The sequence below is a fragment of the Perissodus microlepis genome, chromosome 9 (assembly GCF_051167445.1).
Source record: "Perissodus microlepis isolate ML-2025 ecotype Zambia chromosome 9, ASM5116744v1, whole genome shotgun sequence".
Classification (NCBI taxonomy): domain Eukaryota; kingdom Metazoa; phylum Chordata; class Actinopteri; order Cichliformes; family Cichlidae; genus Perissodus; species Perissodus microlepis.
In genome coordinates this window covers 19,683,874-19,700,541 of record NC_140469.1, presented here as the reverse complement: position 1 = coordinate 19,700,541, position 16,668 = coordinate 19,683,874, and the positions used below count along the sequence as shown (strand labels likewise).

The window sequence follows — 16,668 nt, the reverse complement described above, 5'->3', positions numbered from 1 at the left end:
CTGGCTCAACAGCTTTGAACACAAGCTGGACTCAGATACACTGTGCACAGATACACAGCAGGCACATCAAGCTGGTTCTGACCTTTCACTAAATTTCCAATTCCCATTCTGTCCTAATGATGATGTGCAAATTACCCTCAGCGTATGATCCAATGGACCGATCATCATCTCTGATCTGATTCTCTGTAACCCCAGCATGTGGCTCCACATCCATTTAGACAAAAGAAGCCTTGAAGCCTTGTTTTTTTTTGTTTTTACACACCATATAAACATGAACTTCTCTGCTGGCTCATTTTTTCCATAACAGCTTTTTAGCCTTTGCATAATAGTGAAAAAAAAGGTAGTGGCATTTTATGATATTTTAAAAATTATATAAAGCTTCAAATGACAGTCAAACTTTGACAGCGAAGAAATTAGAGATTATTGAAGGGCTAAGAAACGGGTGTTCAAAAGAAAACCAGCACACCTGCCAGCCATGCGGGGCAGGCTTGTGGCAAAAAGGGCATCAAATAACTCATTTATATCCATATCGTCTCCCTTCAATTTCAATTTTGGCTCCTCGTCGATGGATGGGATTTTCCGGGCATATATCAGTGGTTTGGCAGCTCCCTGGATAGAGGGGATTTTATATTTGACCCCCATTCAGTATGTGCTGGGAGACAGGTCTTTCATTTCATCAAGTCAAAGACAAAAAATAAAGAAATATTTATTGCATCATAGACGTCAAATTAGATCCTCACAGTTTATGACTTAAATAAATGGTTTTAGATTAAGCTGGGTTGGCAGCGAGCAGGTTTCAGTTGCGATGATGGACAGTGAGTTGGCATCTTGACCACTTCAAGCGTCTGCGATAGCAGAGGCCTTCAGTTGCACGGGGAACCAGCCAGACATTTAATCAATAACTGGACCTCCTGAAGCCGAGTCACGTAACATTTTTAGGTTTCTGTGGGAAACCAGTTCAACGATAAACCCCTCCACACTGCCTCTGTCTCAGACAGTAACACAAAAAAGAGACTGGGTATTGAAAAACACACTGCTTTTGTCTATTTTAACTTTAATAAGGTGGCCCTTAGGTGCAAAACTCAATACAAACAACGCACAGATTTGCAAAATGTCTCGATTTTGTCCCTGTGATTTAATTTTTCTAAAAAATAAACTGTTTATTCATTTTTAATTTAATTTCCTAAACTGTGTTCTGAATTTTTGTTTTATATTTTATAAAATTATGTGATGCATTTTGTATTTAGTGTCTAAAATGCTGCTCCTTGTTGAAACTGTTGTGTCAAACGTGTAAAATCTTCCTTTACTGATCTTTAATCTTTCTGTGTATTCTGTTTAACTGCTGTGATTTTTTTAGTGCTGCGTTGTCTGTTTTGCATTGTGTTTTCTAAAATTATGTTTTTGTCTTTTGCACCCCAGAGCTCCTCCACGTGTATGCCCCTGTAGTTGAGTGGAAATCTTTTATTGTCACTCATGCTGCCTCCACAGTGTCACTGCCACCCAGCCCGTTTGGGACAAGGGCATGTGTATTATCTTCGTACACTGGTATGAATAACATATTCATAATTAAACTGCTCGCACTAATTTCTTTGCCATTTAATTAGTCAATTCTGGGGCACGGGAGACAAAGGCCTTTAAATGGGAGTCAATTACCTCTTTATGATGCAGTTAGAGCGCCACTCTAAGAATCCCCCCATAATAGCGGTTGTTTATCACATTCTTTGGACAAGGCTTTAGCTTCCTACAATTAATACTTTATAGGTTTGAAATGCACATGTTGCTGCTGAAAAGTGGTAATACATTTCAAACGTGAAGCGGCTCGGCAGTCCTCGAGAGGTGACAGAGTACTTCAGCAGGATTGTCGCAGATCTGAAGAGCATTAATCCTCAGTGACATATAGTGAGAAAATACTTTGTGTTTAGCGATAAGACTAAAGACCCATCAGCCTAAAGGAAGGAAATTACTGAGTTGCCCCTTCACTCTCTCATCTTCTGTCTTTTTTGTCATGGGAAAAAAGGACAGCAAAGAGAATGACTAAATATTCTCAGATATATTCACACCCATGTATACAAATACCTGTATTTAATAGAGCAGTCAGACTGAGGCTTGCAGACCAGCCAACTTGGTTCTCACAAAGCCAAACCACAGACTTTGAGCAATTGTGGCTGTTATAATGACGTGCTGTTGCATTCTTGATCATAACTTGTACATTTCACCACACCCAGACCTACACTGATACCAGCATGCTTTCTCATGCTAGAAGCTACAGGGAAAAAACCCCAAAAACCAATAAACTCCCAGAGTTAGTGCAGGACAGACCTCTGGATTAAGACCTGAGAGTTTCTAGTTACTGGGGAAAAGCATGAGAACTGATATGAGCCTCTCCCTCTTTCTCCCATTTACAGTGCACACACACACACACACACACACACACACAAAGGTAGCTTGAACACCTTTGCAATTTATCACCACAAAGACTCAAAGAAAGCCTTTGTTCCTGGCTCTGTGCAGAGCACTGCCAGTAAATCTCTGCTAGTCCACACTGGCGAGGGGACAGAAACCTGAACACCTGGCACAAACTAAACCATTTACCAGAACCACTTGTTGACGTGTTTCCTTTTTTTTTAATGTTCCGTTTTTGTTTAGTCACACTGATATCTTTGGACATGTTGGATCAGGTCAGAGGAAGAAAGAGAAGGGGTCACTTCATCCAGTTTCCTCTGATATTTGAATGTTTAAATTGGTTCCCTGCAATAGAGGCATGTTTGGTATTGTAGCCTTTTAAAGAGGTACTGGACACTATCTGGCATGTTTCCCTGGGAAAATATGGGCATGGTGCCATTGTTTCCAAGAACTGTGAGAAGAGTTTTATAATTTTTTATGCACTAGTCAAATAGATATGTCGCAAGAACTTCTTTTTTAAAAAAGGGCACAGATGGAAATGTGCCGTAGCTCCCACTAAGAAGACCAGCCTCCTGTTTACAGCTTCAGTATGAGCTCAGTCCAAAATTAGTTAGCCAGACAGCTGGGACACTCTGGAACAAGTTTGTCCAAACAAAAAAAAAAAAATCACCCTGACCTCCAGAAACTTCTACTGGCCTGTGAGAACAATCCCTTATCCTCCTAATTCCTGGCAACCCTGACTCTTGGAGGGTCGAGTGATGAACACCATGGCCAGAAGAAAGCCATACACATGAGTTACAAAAGTTTAGTCTTCATGACTCACTCGACGGGGGAAAAGCAAAACAAACTGTAGAACAACGCTGACTGCTCTGTTTCAAGCACAGCGGCAGATGACGATGTCCAATTTTAATTCCCGGAGACTATAAAGATCCAGCATCTGAGTCAGTTTCAATTTCTTTGGTGTTTACTGTAAGGCATCAAAAAATGGCACTGAACCCACAAAGACATGCCTCAAAGCATGTAGAACAATGACGCGTTCACTAGAGAAACACAGCAAGCCAGATCCTAAAGATTTGTTCAGTCCATAGAGATAAATGCAAGGTGGAAAACAAAAAAACATGCTGCCATCATCAAAGTCGCCATCTATTTTCAGAACTAAAGTGGTGGCTGTAAACCTTTTCATTCCTCTCCAAAATGCTACGACCTGTCAGAGTCTTGCAGTCTGTGTTGTCCTGTGAAGAGCACTTGCTGCGGGGCATACTTGTTCTTTGTCAGAATGAGTTTGGTGGGGAAAGAGGAACTTCTGGATCGGGGAGGCTGAGACACTTTCCGGGCAGACTAACAAAGGCAGGGCTGTTGGATCTACAGCAAGGAAAAGACTAAATGAGTGTCTGCAAGAATTCCCTTGGAGCAGTTCAAAAAGATTGATTGAACAGATTTAAGCGTGTGCAGCATTAGCAGGATAATAACTGCAAAAGATACATGTTACACCAGACAGCTGTAAATTAGAGGAGGGAGAAAACAACGGCACGAATGAGCCTGCAATTGATGCCGTTTGGTGCGAGTGTGCTAGCTTAATAAACTAATCAACAAACAGAACAGTAACAGCATGTTTAATGTGACTGCGATCACTGAAAAAATGTGGCCTTTTGGCCTTTTCTGGCAAGAATGATGTCAGCAAGGGCAGGAAGTATGGCACATTACTGCCAGACTTTCAGCTAACTGTTAGCTTAACATAGCATATGTTTAGCTGATATTTTTCAGACGACAATATTAACACTAACCCTTCAAATGGAGACTCAGAACGGGGATTCACACGTGGCATGGTTTTTGGTAGCAGATGGGCTTGTCTGAGCATTTCAGAAACTGCTGATCTGCTGGGAGTTTCCCACATAACCATCTCTAGGGTTTACAGAATAGTCAGAAAAAGAGAAAATATCCAGTGAGGTGTTATTCTCTGGGTTGTTGTTGGGAGACGTCAGAAGAGAATCGTAAGACTGCTTCATACTGATGGGAAGGCAACAGTCACTCACGTTCCAACCAACATATCTCTGAACGAACAACACATCGAACCTGAAAGCAGAGAGCTACAGCACATCCACGCAAGCTCTTTCTGTTAATGTTTAGGTATGACCACAAATATGGGAGTAAAGCTTAAAACCATCCCAAACTGCACTTCACAGAAAAATGTGGCCACAGCTTTTCTAGCAATCGATTAATAACTTTAGTGTGATTGCTGAATTTAGTGCATTGGTCAGTTATAAGAGTGCATTCCTGAAAAATCTGCTGTTACTAAAGTAAAGCACTGCACACATGACTGATCATCACTAGTAGTAAAGTAGTGATAATATATATGCTAACAAGGGCAAGTTTTTTGGACTTTTGCTTTTAAAGATTGTTATCCCTGCAACCGACTGGGGACCTGTCCAGGGTGCACCTCGCCTCTCGCCCTATGCCGGCTCAATGGATGTTTTCATAAATATGAAGAACGACACCTTCCTCCAAACTCTGACTACCCTTTCAATTCAAGGGCGGATCTAATTGAAGAACACGATGTTACTAGATGATTTTAGTGAGAGGTTAATTTGAAGATTCAAAAACACTGGTGCCACTGAACCAAACTGAAGCTAGTTTTTATTTTAACAAAATACTGGAAAGTTTCCACCAGTCCTTGAAACCTAGTTAAGTTTACAAGATTAAATCTGTAAATCAAGCCAACCAAGTGCAGGTTTTTGTGTGTGTGTGTTTGTGTGTGTGTGAGGTTTTGCTTTTTGCAAAATAAAGAAAGCAACAAAACAACAGTGAAAACTGCTGCTTAAGGACTAACAGACACATGCACACTGAGCGAGGCGAAGGCATGTAGCAGCATGCCATGAACCCCGTGAGTGACACTTGCTTGAGTGGGACAAAGCTAAACCACCGCTCCTGCTGGGTGGAGGATATGAAGCCCGCTGCAGGGTGGTGTGACAGGCTGCTCGGCTGGGTTGACACCTTATCTTCTTTCAGCATGCCTGGACCGCCTGAAACATCACACTCTCTTCTCTCCTTCATGATAGCAATGCATGCAATGCTTTGTTCCTCTTTGGAGAGCTGCTGCTTTCAACCTTCCTTATTGAGTGCATCATATCTTTGGATTCTGTTCATCATTTCAGTGCATACAGGATGCATACAGTTTTCTTATTTTACACAGCTAGGTTATACTATGAGCACCAGTGTTGGTCAAGTTACTTGAAAAAAGTAATCAGTAACTAATTACTGATTACTTCCCCAAAAAAGTAATCCTGTTACTTTACTGATTACTTATTTTCAAAAGTAATTAATTACTTAGTTACTTAGTTACTTTTTAAAAACACGATTTACAACCTGAATAGGTGATAAAACGATAGATCTCTCAGCCCAATTCTACTTTTTCTGCATAATCCATCATACAAAATGTAATCAAATGGAAAAGTCTCCTTTTAAAACTTGTTTTATTAGTTTTAATCTTTTAACTTTATGGATCAAGCAAAAATGTAATTATATGCAACATTCACTGACTGGAAGAAATTTGTTTAATATTTAAACCTATTTTCTGCACATTCCAGCACATAAATTTTTTTTTTTTTGTGTGTTTACACTCAGTCTTTCAAATAGATGCAAGTAAAACACAGCAGAAAATAAATAAAATCAAAGACTAGCGGTCCTTTTGCTCTATTTTCACCTGTAAAGCAGGAGTAGGGTAGGCGGAGGTTTACCCTGGTGCAGGTGTGCCGCAGCGGTCAGTGGAAGGATACGGCAGTTTCTCTGTGAATTTTCCATTACGTCGTAGCGCACTCGGAGCTTGCTTGGAAGTTTAGGGGGTTTTTTCGCTGTAAAAAGAAGTTTTCTTCCCACGCACAATGCTAATGGACGCTAATGTTTTTGTCACTTTTTATGGAATCAAACTCAAAGTAAGGTCAGTACTTCCACGCTTTAAACGCTGCACGCTCATACTCTCTCCCGCACTCGATATATGATCCACTGTTGATCTGCACACAGCTGTTGTCACGAACGTCGCACTTGCTTACGTCACTGTCATGAGACATTCTCGCAAAAAAAATCACGGTTTTAGTAACGCAGTAACGCAGCGTTCCTACGGGAAAGTAAAGGTAATCTAATTACCGTTTTTGCAATAGTAATCCCTTACTTTACTCGTTACTTGAAAAAAGTAATCGGATTACAGTAACGCGTTACAAGTAACGCGTTACTGCCCATCTCTGATGAGCACTGGTAGGGTTTTTTATGTATTGGGGAAAAAAGGCCCAGAGAGAGGTCACGATGCTACTCTACTTGTATACTACAAGTAGAGTAAATACATAAGTTGATATGTTTTTTTGAAGGGAAAATTAGATTTCATGATTCTGTAACACCTGCAATTAATTTCTGCAATTACTCCCATTAAAAGACATATTGCCATAAAGTGTCAAGCATGAAATCACTCCATCTGTGTTTCCCATCATTACATCTTCAGGATGTTATATGAGGTTTTAGTTAACAGGACTCCTGTTACAGACCCCACAGCTGACTGACAACCAGCCGGCCATTTTATGTTATGCTACACATAAAATTCAGCACTCAAAACCTGACTTTAAATACCAGCGACTTGCTGGCCTGTATCAGGCCAAACCCCTCGAAGACCTCAAACAAAGTGAAGAAAATAAAATGATCCAGTAAACCTTTGCAAAAGTGCAAAACTAAAAACAAAGGGACAACACTGTGCAGGTGAATCTATTAACATGGGAGAGATTTACTTCAAAGGCAACATGCACGTTTGCAAAGGGGCGTCAACATAAAATATGTTGCATTGGATGTTTTGTGGAATTCATTCATAACTATATTTGTTTTGTACATTGATGTTTTCTGTCACGATCTATTTCACAAGAAGAAACTGAGTCTACAGTAAAGAGGAGAAAAGAGTTTTGGAGTCAGTCCATCTCATCTAATTAATCAGTATTATCAGTGTAGTTTCAATAGGTGGGTCGTGTGGCGGTATGCCAGGTGTACGCAGTCCTGGGAGACAACAGCGGCTCGTTTGCATGAATCAAGAGCACCTCCTCCAAGATAGAAAAATATTCAGCTTTTCAAGAGGCAGTATGGGACTCATTTTATTTTTCAAGGTTTATCGAGGCCACACATTACTTTTAGTTGACAAAACACAAGAAGATTGAATTTTTGCAGTTTGACAGTCCACTCATACATAATGTAAAGGGACATAAACCAGAAGGCGATCGAGGGAAGGCTTCGAGCAGCCTCCAAAAACAGTCAGCCAGCTGTTTTCCAGGATAACACAAACATACAAAAACATTACAAAACTTTTATACCTTCGGTGGCTGTTCTTGTTTCATGGTTGGAATAAAAGGGATAGTACAGTACAGCCCTGAGCCTGCATTCAGGTCAGATGCCAGAACAACCGCAACTGGCCAATTTCAGTGTGAGTGGGGACTCTACTCTTCCTGGACAACTTCCAGAGGAAGAGGAAGTTGTCCATTTCTGTCGCTTGCAATCTCATTGTTTCAGTCACTACCCTCCTCTCGTGGCTGTAGGTGAGGGTAGAAGCATAGATCAACCAGTAAATCGAAAGCTTCACTATCATGCTCATCTCTCTCATTTTCTCTCTCATAAACAAGACTCCGAAATACTTAAAGTCCATAACTTGGGGTAGCAACTCATTCCCAACCAAGCGTGGATACCAGCTGAGAACCACACTCAACTGCAAACCGCCCCAATGCAAGCTGAAGGTCATAATTGGTTTAAACCAACAGAACTACAACTGCATTTTGTCAGCAATGCAAACCAAGGTCATACTATATATTGGTAATAGATAGCCCGAAACAATAGGTCCAATACTCTGTACCTGAAGCCCTCACTGGGGGAAGTGGTCTTCTCCAAGTCCGCAAAACCCACGTAGACAGGCTGGACTATATATCAGTTTAGATATCAGTGTAGTCGCGTTGTGAACCAAAGTAGAACCCAACACATGATGTTGTTACTTCTAAGTTCCAATACTGATGCGATCCAATAATAGCAAGTTAGCCGTCAGCAGTAACAAACAGGCAGATTTCATCATCTCTAAAATATTGCTGGGATAGTTTTAATACTTCAGACTGAAAGTGGAAAACACGTTGTCATTCTGTTTGTCTTTCACCTGCTGGTGTGTGGAAAGAACGCAGGGCTCACTTCCTATTTAAAAGCACCCTAAAGCTTGGGACATGTTAATAAAACAGTTGTTGAAACATAAAAAAGCTGCAGATATTTTCAATCTTAGTCACACTATCAGGGAGGCACACACGTTTACAACAGACACTAAAGCAAACAGCAAATCTTCCATGAACTCCAATTCTCACATGGTCTAGCACCAAAATAAACATAGACTGAAACTGACAGCTTAAGTACTGTTTATAAGCCGGGCATTTTGTCCTGGAAAGGCCAAAAACAGAAGAAATGGAAAGTCTGGCTGAGATCCTGGATGGAGTAGCGTGCAGGGCTGTACAGAGGACAGTCAACTGTTGCAAATGCTACACCTTCACGCCTTGGTCAAAAAGTGACATCATTGGTTGTTATAATGTGCAATGAATAGAAAACCCTTCAAATAAATTTTATAACAATGACAGAAGATTGGAGTTTTTATATCCACCCACTAAATACTGTATAATAATCTGTAGACTGTCGATACAAACTCGGTCTGGTTAACATATGTTTGATCCTTTGTCAATGCTACATCCAAATTACTGGAAAATCTGCAAAGCAACTGTGAATTGATACACATTTCCTTCCACTATCATTACACAAACATCAGGAGTCATTGCTGGGGTTAATTTTCCAATCTGCAGTCAATTAACTGCAGCAGAACAGCCAGATGAAACCGGCACTAGTGAAGCTTTTATGAGGAGGAATGAAATCAGTGTAAAACAAAATATGTTTTAACTTTTAACTTTCTCTAGCGGTATTCCTAGAACACCAGGTATAGAGCACATATACACACATATATATATATATATATATATATACACATCCTTGAATTCACTCCATGACCAGCATGCATCTTGAACTGGATGCAGAAACACAACAAAACCAAAGACAGTGGGCTGACCTCAGGAAAATATAACATGTATGCTTCTTTGCATGCCACCAAATTACATCTCTTCCATGATCCTCAGCTGGAAGAAGAGTAGCTTAAGTCACAGGTTTCTGAGCCAAAAGGTTGGTCCATGTCTCCCTGGGTGCTTTGCTCTTACTTTTCTCTTTCCCTAGAAGCTTATTTAGGTTTAAATACAGAAAACGTCTGGCTTAAGGCCCGATAAGAGTTGAGTTTGCAATGACTCTAGATGTACTGTATAAATATACAAAACTCACCCAGCCAGTCCTAAGTGCATTTAAATGTGACAAATTTAACAAAACATCAATATTTTATGCCTTATGAATAAGAAAAGACTTTTTTCCACAACTTTTCATCTCTAAAGTTTCCAATCACGCCGTGATTCATTCTTTTCCTGTTGCACTTTGTCTTTTATCATATCCAAACTTCTTCCTCTCAGAAATTTGGTGCATGGACTGCAGCATGTTTAGATTTTTGGGAAAATAAACTGATCCAGAAGCAAATGAGGCATGCAAACACTTAGTCACTTGTAAATGATTGTTGGACGTCTGAGCAGAACATTAGTTTGACAATATGTAACTGCAGAAGAGTGCCCAGGGGAACTGTTTTCCTTTATTGCTACCCTTTATTTTTCCTTCCTATAATCTCAGCTATTAATCATCACTCACTACACTTTAGAGTCCCATATTTTGATATTGTTCTGCTGTTATTGTCTCTTCTTTCACTATGACGGTCAGAAAAGATGGGCAAGTGCCTGTTTTCTAGGCCTCCGCCCTTTCTCGGTTATCCTCTCAAATGTTTCCCAATGCAAAACACAACTCCTCCTACCCAAAATCAAAACTATTGTGCTTGTTCCACTCCTCAGCTTATGATCTATTTCTTACATGGCAGCGTCCCTCAGCCGAGTCTAAGGGAGGAGCAGATAACAGCCTTACTGTGGTCTACTGGCTGCAATCATCTGCAGAGAGGGGATGTTTCTGATGATTGGAAAATGCTTGCCATCTTTCACTGACATCCAAATTTGCATAGCTTCAACCATCACAAATCTCCTGGTCCTCCATCTGACCGTTTTAAGCTTACTCTACATGATTCTTGCCTAGCAGTAATCATTAAAACTATGTGATAGCTCAGGCAGCATGTTTTAACAACTGGATGTAAAGGAACTTTTGAACCAATAAGAAAAAAGCTTAAAGAGTAGCTTAACTGCACTGGGCTTCATTAACTAGTGGCCTCTTTGCTTTTTGTTTCTGAGCCTATTGAACTCCGTGTGGCTCTCCAGCCCTCTAAAACCATCAGCGTGAGCTTCTCCTCGGACTAAAAGGGGCGGAGGGCTGAGCGACAAGGGTCAGGCGTGACTAATGCAAGAACCTGGTGCTGCTGTTGGATGCTACTAAGCGGGGGTGGGTGGGACGATATGCCATGGCCCGCTGTTGCCACATAGAGGGCAGCACAATAAACCCAGCCGCCGTTGCCGCCCCTCCCTGTCTGTCACCCCCTCAGACCACCCCCACCCCCTTCATCCATTCATAGCAGCTCCTTTCAGCAGGTCATTCAGTGGGGCCGGTAAAGAAGCTAGCTCATTCTGTCCGTTCTGAAATGTGCAATGTCAGAAAAAGGGAGAAATGGTGGGGGCGAGATTCCGAGGAGGCTTAAAGAAGGAGAACAACTAAAGAAGACCGAGCTGGAATCTCCTGCTTTGAATCAGCAGGCAGTTTGTGTTGGGAATCACCTCCGAAGCATGACGAAGAGAAGAGGGAAATGTAGCAACACTGCAAATGCAAAGGAATTTGCATTACTAGTGTTGTAAGACGCAACTTAGTAGTGGCCACAGGCATCAAATAATGACAATCTGTCACAAGATTGTGGCCACAGCAACACCGCTTTTACACACTGTTGTCATTTTAGCTCAGTCTTTGCTTCCAGTTTAATTATGAATCATGAATATGAATCATCCTTCTCAACATTAAACCTGCTTTGCATCTTTGTACCAATTTGGACTTGGGCTGTGGTGAATCTTTACCCTACCCAGCATTCATGCTTGTGCGTGCTGTTAATTACCTTGTGGTCATGTCCTAGTGTTTCATGTGGTACCAGAAATAAAGAAAATCCTTTGGGGTATTTTTTTCTGTTTGTTTGTTTTTCCCTCCTGGGCCCTTCATTTTTGTTTTAGTCAATGTTCTTTTTTTTCCAGAGTCCTTCCATTTTTCAGTTCTTTGTATATTCCCCCATATTCAGTTCAGCTTAACTCAATTCAGTTTTATTTACATAGCGTCAAGTCACAACAACAGTCGCCTCAAGGCAGTTATATTCCAATAGTTTCGGCAATCTCCCTCCAGCAATCTGCTGATAAATGTGAGTCTTCATATTGAGGCAATGTTATTTTCTTACTGGTGAATTTAAAACCTGTGGCAAGAAAATAAGTTGGATATGCATGGAAGGAACTGACAGCACTGACCATGCCAATCACCTACAGTACATTTCCACTGTGGTGTGCATCGTGGCACAGCTCACATCGTAAGGTTTCAAAGGGGTCTGTGTTTATGACATAGCCTACAGCGCAGATTTAACACAGTAGTATAAATCCTCTGTTAACAGTAGCATGTGCAATTGTGATGCCACAGGGTCCTAAAAAAGCACATGTTGGAGGTGAGACCTGCCCTGACCCACAGTGTAATGGCATCAAGGAGAGTTTTGTGCATATACCTCTGATGACTTTGACTAAATTCCAATACTGGAATAAATAAGAGAAGGCTCATCTGTCATCATTTTATCTCCAAAGTTTCTTTATTCTGCTTCCACTGGACTTTGTTTATACTGTTGATACTCCAACTTTCCCTCCTGAGCCCAGAATTAAAGGTTTTTTCTTCACCTCTGTTTATGCACAGAAAAGGAAAAGGACTTAAAACAGGTGGATTTTAAAGCACCTGATGTGCCTGAGATCTCGCATGTTCAAACTTGTAATGTGTCTGAGACAGAGAGAAAGAAACATGTGACTCTGGACACAGAGGTCGTCAATAAAAGCTTTGATATGCGGTTTGTTAGCTAGGAACATAGCTAGGTATTTTACCCACAAGAATAAAATCAAGGCATGAAACTCTTTGATGGCCAGCATGCATTTTTCTTCACAGCTCTCATTTTAATGTGCCTCTGAGTGTGCGCCTGTAGGACTGCAAAGGCAGCTGCTGGCAGCGTGATGGATGAGGAGCGTCATGTTGGAGCTGGAGACGTCCACAGTCGCTGCAGCCTGTAAGCTTTTTAACCCTCTATCAGCCTCTTCCAGCCCGTGAAGAAACCCCACTCCCAGCATCCACAACGAAATGAAATTCCACACACAACCGCAATCTTAGCACATTAACAGCCTTCAGCAAAGGCTTTTAAATCAGACCACATCATTACATGAGTCAAGACTCTCTCTCACGCTCTCCTTCTTATTCCCCTATCGCACATGCAGATACTCTCCAGGATCTGGTGGAACATCTCTTTTTCCACTCGGAGAAAAGCAGCAGAGTGAAAATTAACCCCAAAATCAGCGTCAATTTTGTGAGAGTGCCCCTGTTGAGTGTATCTCTGGGTGAACATCCAGAGCCACAGACTGAAAGCTTTTTAAAAAACAATCTCTAATGTACTCACAGGATGTTGTGTAATTTCGCCCAGATGTGTTCCACAACTCATCTAACTAATAAAGAAGAAGGGAATGTTTCCACCATTGCTGTGATCTCAGCTTCTAGTGGAGTTGCTCAGCCACTTTCAGAGGGCCTGCGAGCTTTTCTACAAGTGAATGGCGCATTATATCATCCCAGAGGACCTACAGAGAGTGGAAGAGTCCACCTGCACTCTGTTAATACAGGCCTATCTAAAGAAGGGCAGGGGCTGCTCCTTCCAGCGGATTTGAGGTCAGCCCACGGCAAGGGAAGCACCTCACCCAGATATCTAAAAATACCGTCCCACATACAGTTTTGCTGCATCCAGCTCAAGCAGGAGATGGACTGATGAAGGACTCCGAGTGTAGCGCTGGTTTGGTGGGCATTCCTGTAATCTGTCTACCTCTAAAACAAGCTTTAATACCAGGCGAAGGAAATGAGCCGACAATTTAATCTAAGCTCTGAGCCTGGAGTGTGGCAGGATTCGTAAATGAGACTGTGTGACAGTGTAAAAAACACGAGCAGCACATGCATGCCCCTGTGCAAACCACCACACACGCAGCTGATAGCATCGCTCTCTCTCTCCCAAACAGGGCCATACATTCCTGTAGCCCTGTGGTCTGCACTCACACACACATGCGAGTTGAATTTACAGTCACTGTCAGCAGTTGAACATTTCTCTAACCACTATCTGATACGTGATGAAGATCTGCTGCCAGCAATAAAAAAGCCCTGGGAAACACGAGCTGGCCAGCGCGAACAGAACCAATGCTGGCACGAACTTCTCCCACTGAGGGCAAACTGACGTGGGATGGGCTGAGATTACAGATTTGCGTGTGTGTGTGTGTGTGTGTGTGTGTTTGGGGGGGGGGGGGGTTCAGGTGGGCTACAGTAGGGATATTGTTTGCACAGGAATCCTGATCCTGATTCTCCAGTATGGACTTTGTCTTACAATCAAGGACATCAACAGGATGAACATCTAGGTATCCAACCTGAACCTTAAATAAAAGTAAGAACTGTGAAAAGTTGCACATGGTTGACACTTCCACCTTACATGTCAGAGTGGGAAGAACAAGAAAGAGGAAGCTTGACGAAACACGAAAAATCAGCCGAGCTCGGAGGCAGTGCATAAGAACATGCAGGAAAAGCAAAGCAATTAAGTGAACCTTGTAGTAGTTGGGAAATTATGATAATTAGCATCAAATCAAGTCTTTGATCTACTCGAAAGGGAGTAAGTTAGTGGGTCACGACAGCCTTCTTTAGGCTAATGAATTCTTAAAATAAAAAGGAGACAGGATGTTTGTCCACTCTTTTTTTAAACACACAAGTGGATCTCTGCAGCAGCAAACAATGAATTCTCCGCGTAAAACAATCCCATGCAGAGGCTAACCAGCAGTCCACCTGTGTCTGCATCATTTCTCCTGCACGCTTTGCAGAGGAGACTTATGCACGAACTTGACTCTTTAAGGCACAGATCTCAACTCGGTCCTAGCAGGTTAATGCCTGATGGCTAACGCGGTCTCCTTACCGTTACTGGCTGTGATCTCGGCTTGCACATTCCACACACACTGCAAAACTAAAACAACTCCAACAAAAAGGTCGAACGTCTTCACAGGCGCCATATCCAAGTTCCCGCTGCCGATTTCTGCTCAGTATCCCGATGTTTTTCTTCTTCTTCGTCTTCTTTTAGAGTCCGTCTCTGTCATGCACAGACACCGCTCCCCCGAGAAGACTCCGTAACTCTCCTGCCTGTCCTGCTGCTTTTAAAAGGGAAACCTGCCTGCGCTGCACTGAGCTGTTTTTTTTTTTTGTTCCAGCGTGTGCCACGCCGCGCGCTCCTGGACAGTAAATGCGCTCTCCGCCTCCAAAATTAAGCAAAAATAAATATCAGAAAACAAAGTGACCCCATAAATGCGAATCTCAGTCCTTGCACTGTAATGTCATCCCACAGGACGGAGATGCAGAGCGTTAGTCAGACAAATAAAGGCTAAAAATGCGCTCCTGGAGAAGAGTGCGCTCTCGCCGTCATCAACTCCTCAGAGCCAATGACCCTTCTTCTTCTGTTTGATGCTCCGCGTGTGCAGGAGAAGCTGGGGAGGCAAACCCAGCGAGCTGTCGCGGACACAGGCAGGTATCTGAGTGACGTGGGAAAATATTGCGAGCAGAAATACTTTGGAGGTTCAGGATGACGCATTTGTCGACTGAAGGCTCCCCGGTGAACAAAAGGGACTTTCACTCAGAGGGGCTTGTTTTTATGAAAGATGGAGCAATAGACACAGCAGACTTTGGCTGTACAGAAGTACAGACTGGCTCTATTTTTAGTGTCCGTCTTACTTCTTTTCCTCCTCGTGCATTTCTTTCAATTAAGAAAGATCTGTAGACTCCACTTCTGTCCCATCGCTCACCTTTCCCCTAGACTCAGGTGATTGAACTGTGAGAGCGCCCTCTTCAGATACATAACATTAACACTTTTGTTCTATTGGAAATTACCTTACTTCTTCACTGATGGTGAAAATACATGAAATAGAAACCTGACTTTTTCTGTTTAAATGCACATGATCATTTCCTGTGACTAAATATGTGGAAAACTTTTGAAACCATAACTGATAAATAAAATGAGCTATGCGTTAACTCCAAAGTGGTGTTACTTAATTACACTTAATTAAGCTTAAGCATCAGTTAGATCTTAGCTCTAGAGGTAAAATTCCGTATTAAATCTCCGGTAAACAAAGTTGCAAAATACTACAAACAAAAATCAAAATGCACTGATTTTAATTTTTAGTAAAGTAGAACAAGGAGCTTGGTTGTAGGATCATTAACCCACCCATTTGGGAGGAGCTGATAGTAGAGCCATTAATTCTTCACGTAATAAAGAACTGGATTAGGTGGTTTGAGTATCTGACTAGGTTGCCTCTTGGACACCTTGGCATTTCCTGCTAGGAGGAGACCCAGGACATGCTAAAGAAGTCATATCTGTATACTGGCTTCGGCAGTGTCCCCCAGCCCCTCAGCTTTGGCCGGGGAGAGGGAGGTTGGAACGTCACTGGTCTGGTGTCTCTGATAATACTGCTGCATTTGGGATCAGTATCCATATAAATACCCAAATGGATGGATGGATGCACTGATTTGCTGTGTAAAAGGTAAACAGGAATAAAATCACAAATCCAGAATATTTGAAAAATCAGATTTTACAGCCTCACAGTCTCAGAAACAGAATAGCAGGACCAATTTTTAGGGAGGTAATGTTCTGATTTTCATGTTTCAAACTACATGATAACACCAGCATGTTTTCCTTCATTATATTCAGAATTCCCCCCCCCCCACAGATATATCAGCTGATAATATCTTCCACCAGTCAGGCTCTATAATTTTCTATCTACATGTCAAAAAGCAGTTCTAATATAATTAGGATAACTTGTAAAAGCACCAAGCTGCTAGAAACACGTTAAATATGTTTCCTGAGCTGTTTTACCGCAGGCTCTTCGGCCCCCAAAACATATGATTTGTGGT

At 41.9% G+C, this 16,668-nt stretch overlaps 1 protein-coding gene across 1 annotated transcript in view; it reads right to left on the bottom strand.

The window, feature by feature from the left end:
* The window catches only part of plxdc2b (plexin domain containing 2b), a 108,761-nt gene extending 93,206 nt beyond the window's left edge, over positions 1–15,555 (bottom strand). The window contains exon 1 of the mRNA XM_084939492.1: positions 14,687–15,555. Within this exon, the coding sequence (XP_084795618.1) occupies positions 14,687–14,780 (94 nt within the window). The 5' untranslated portion in view covers positions 14,781–15,555. The remainder of the gene's footprint in view (positions 1–14,686) is intronic.
* Between the last annotated feature and the right edge of the window lie 1,113 nt (positions 15,556–16,668).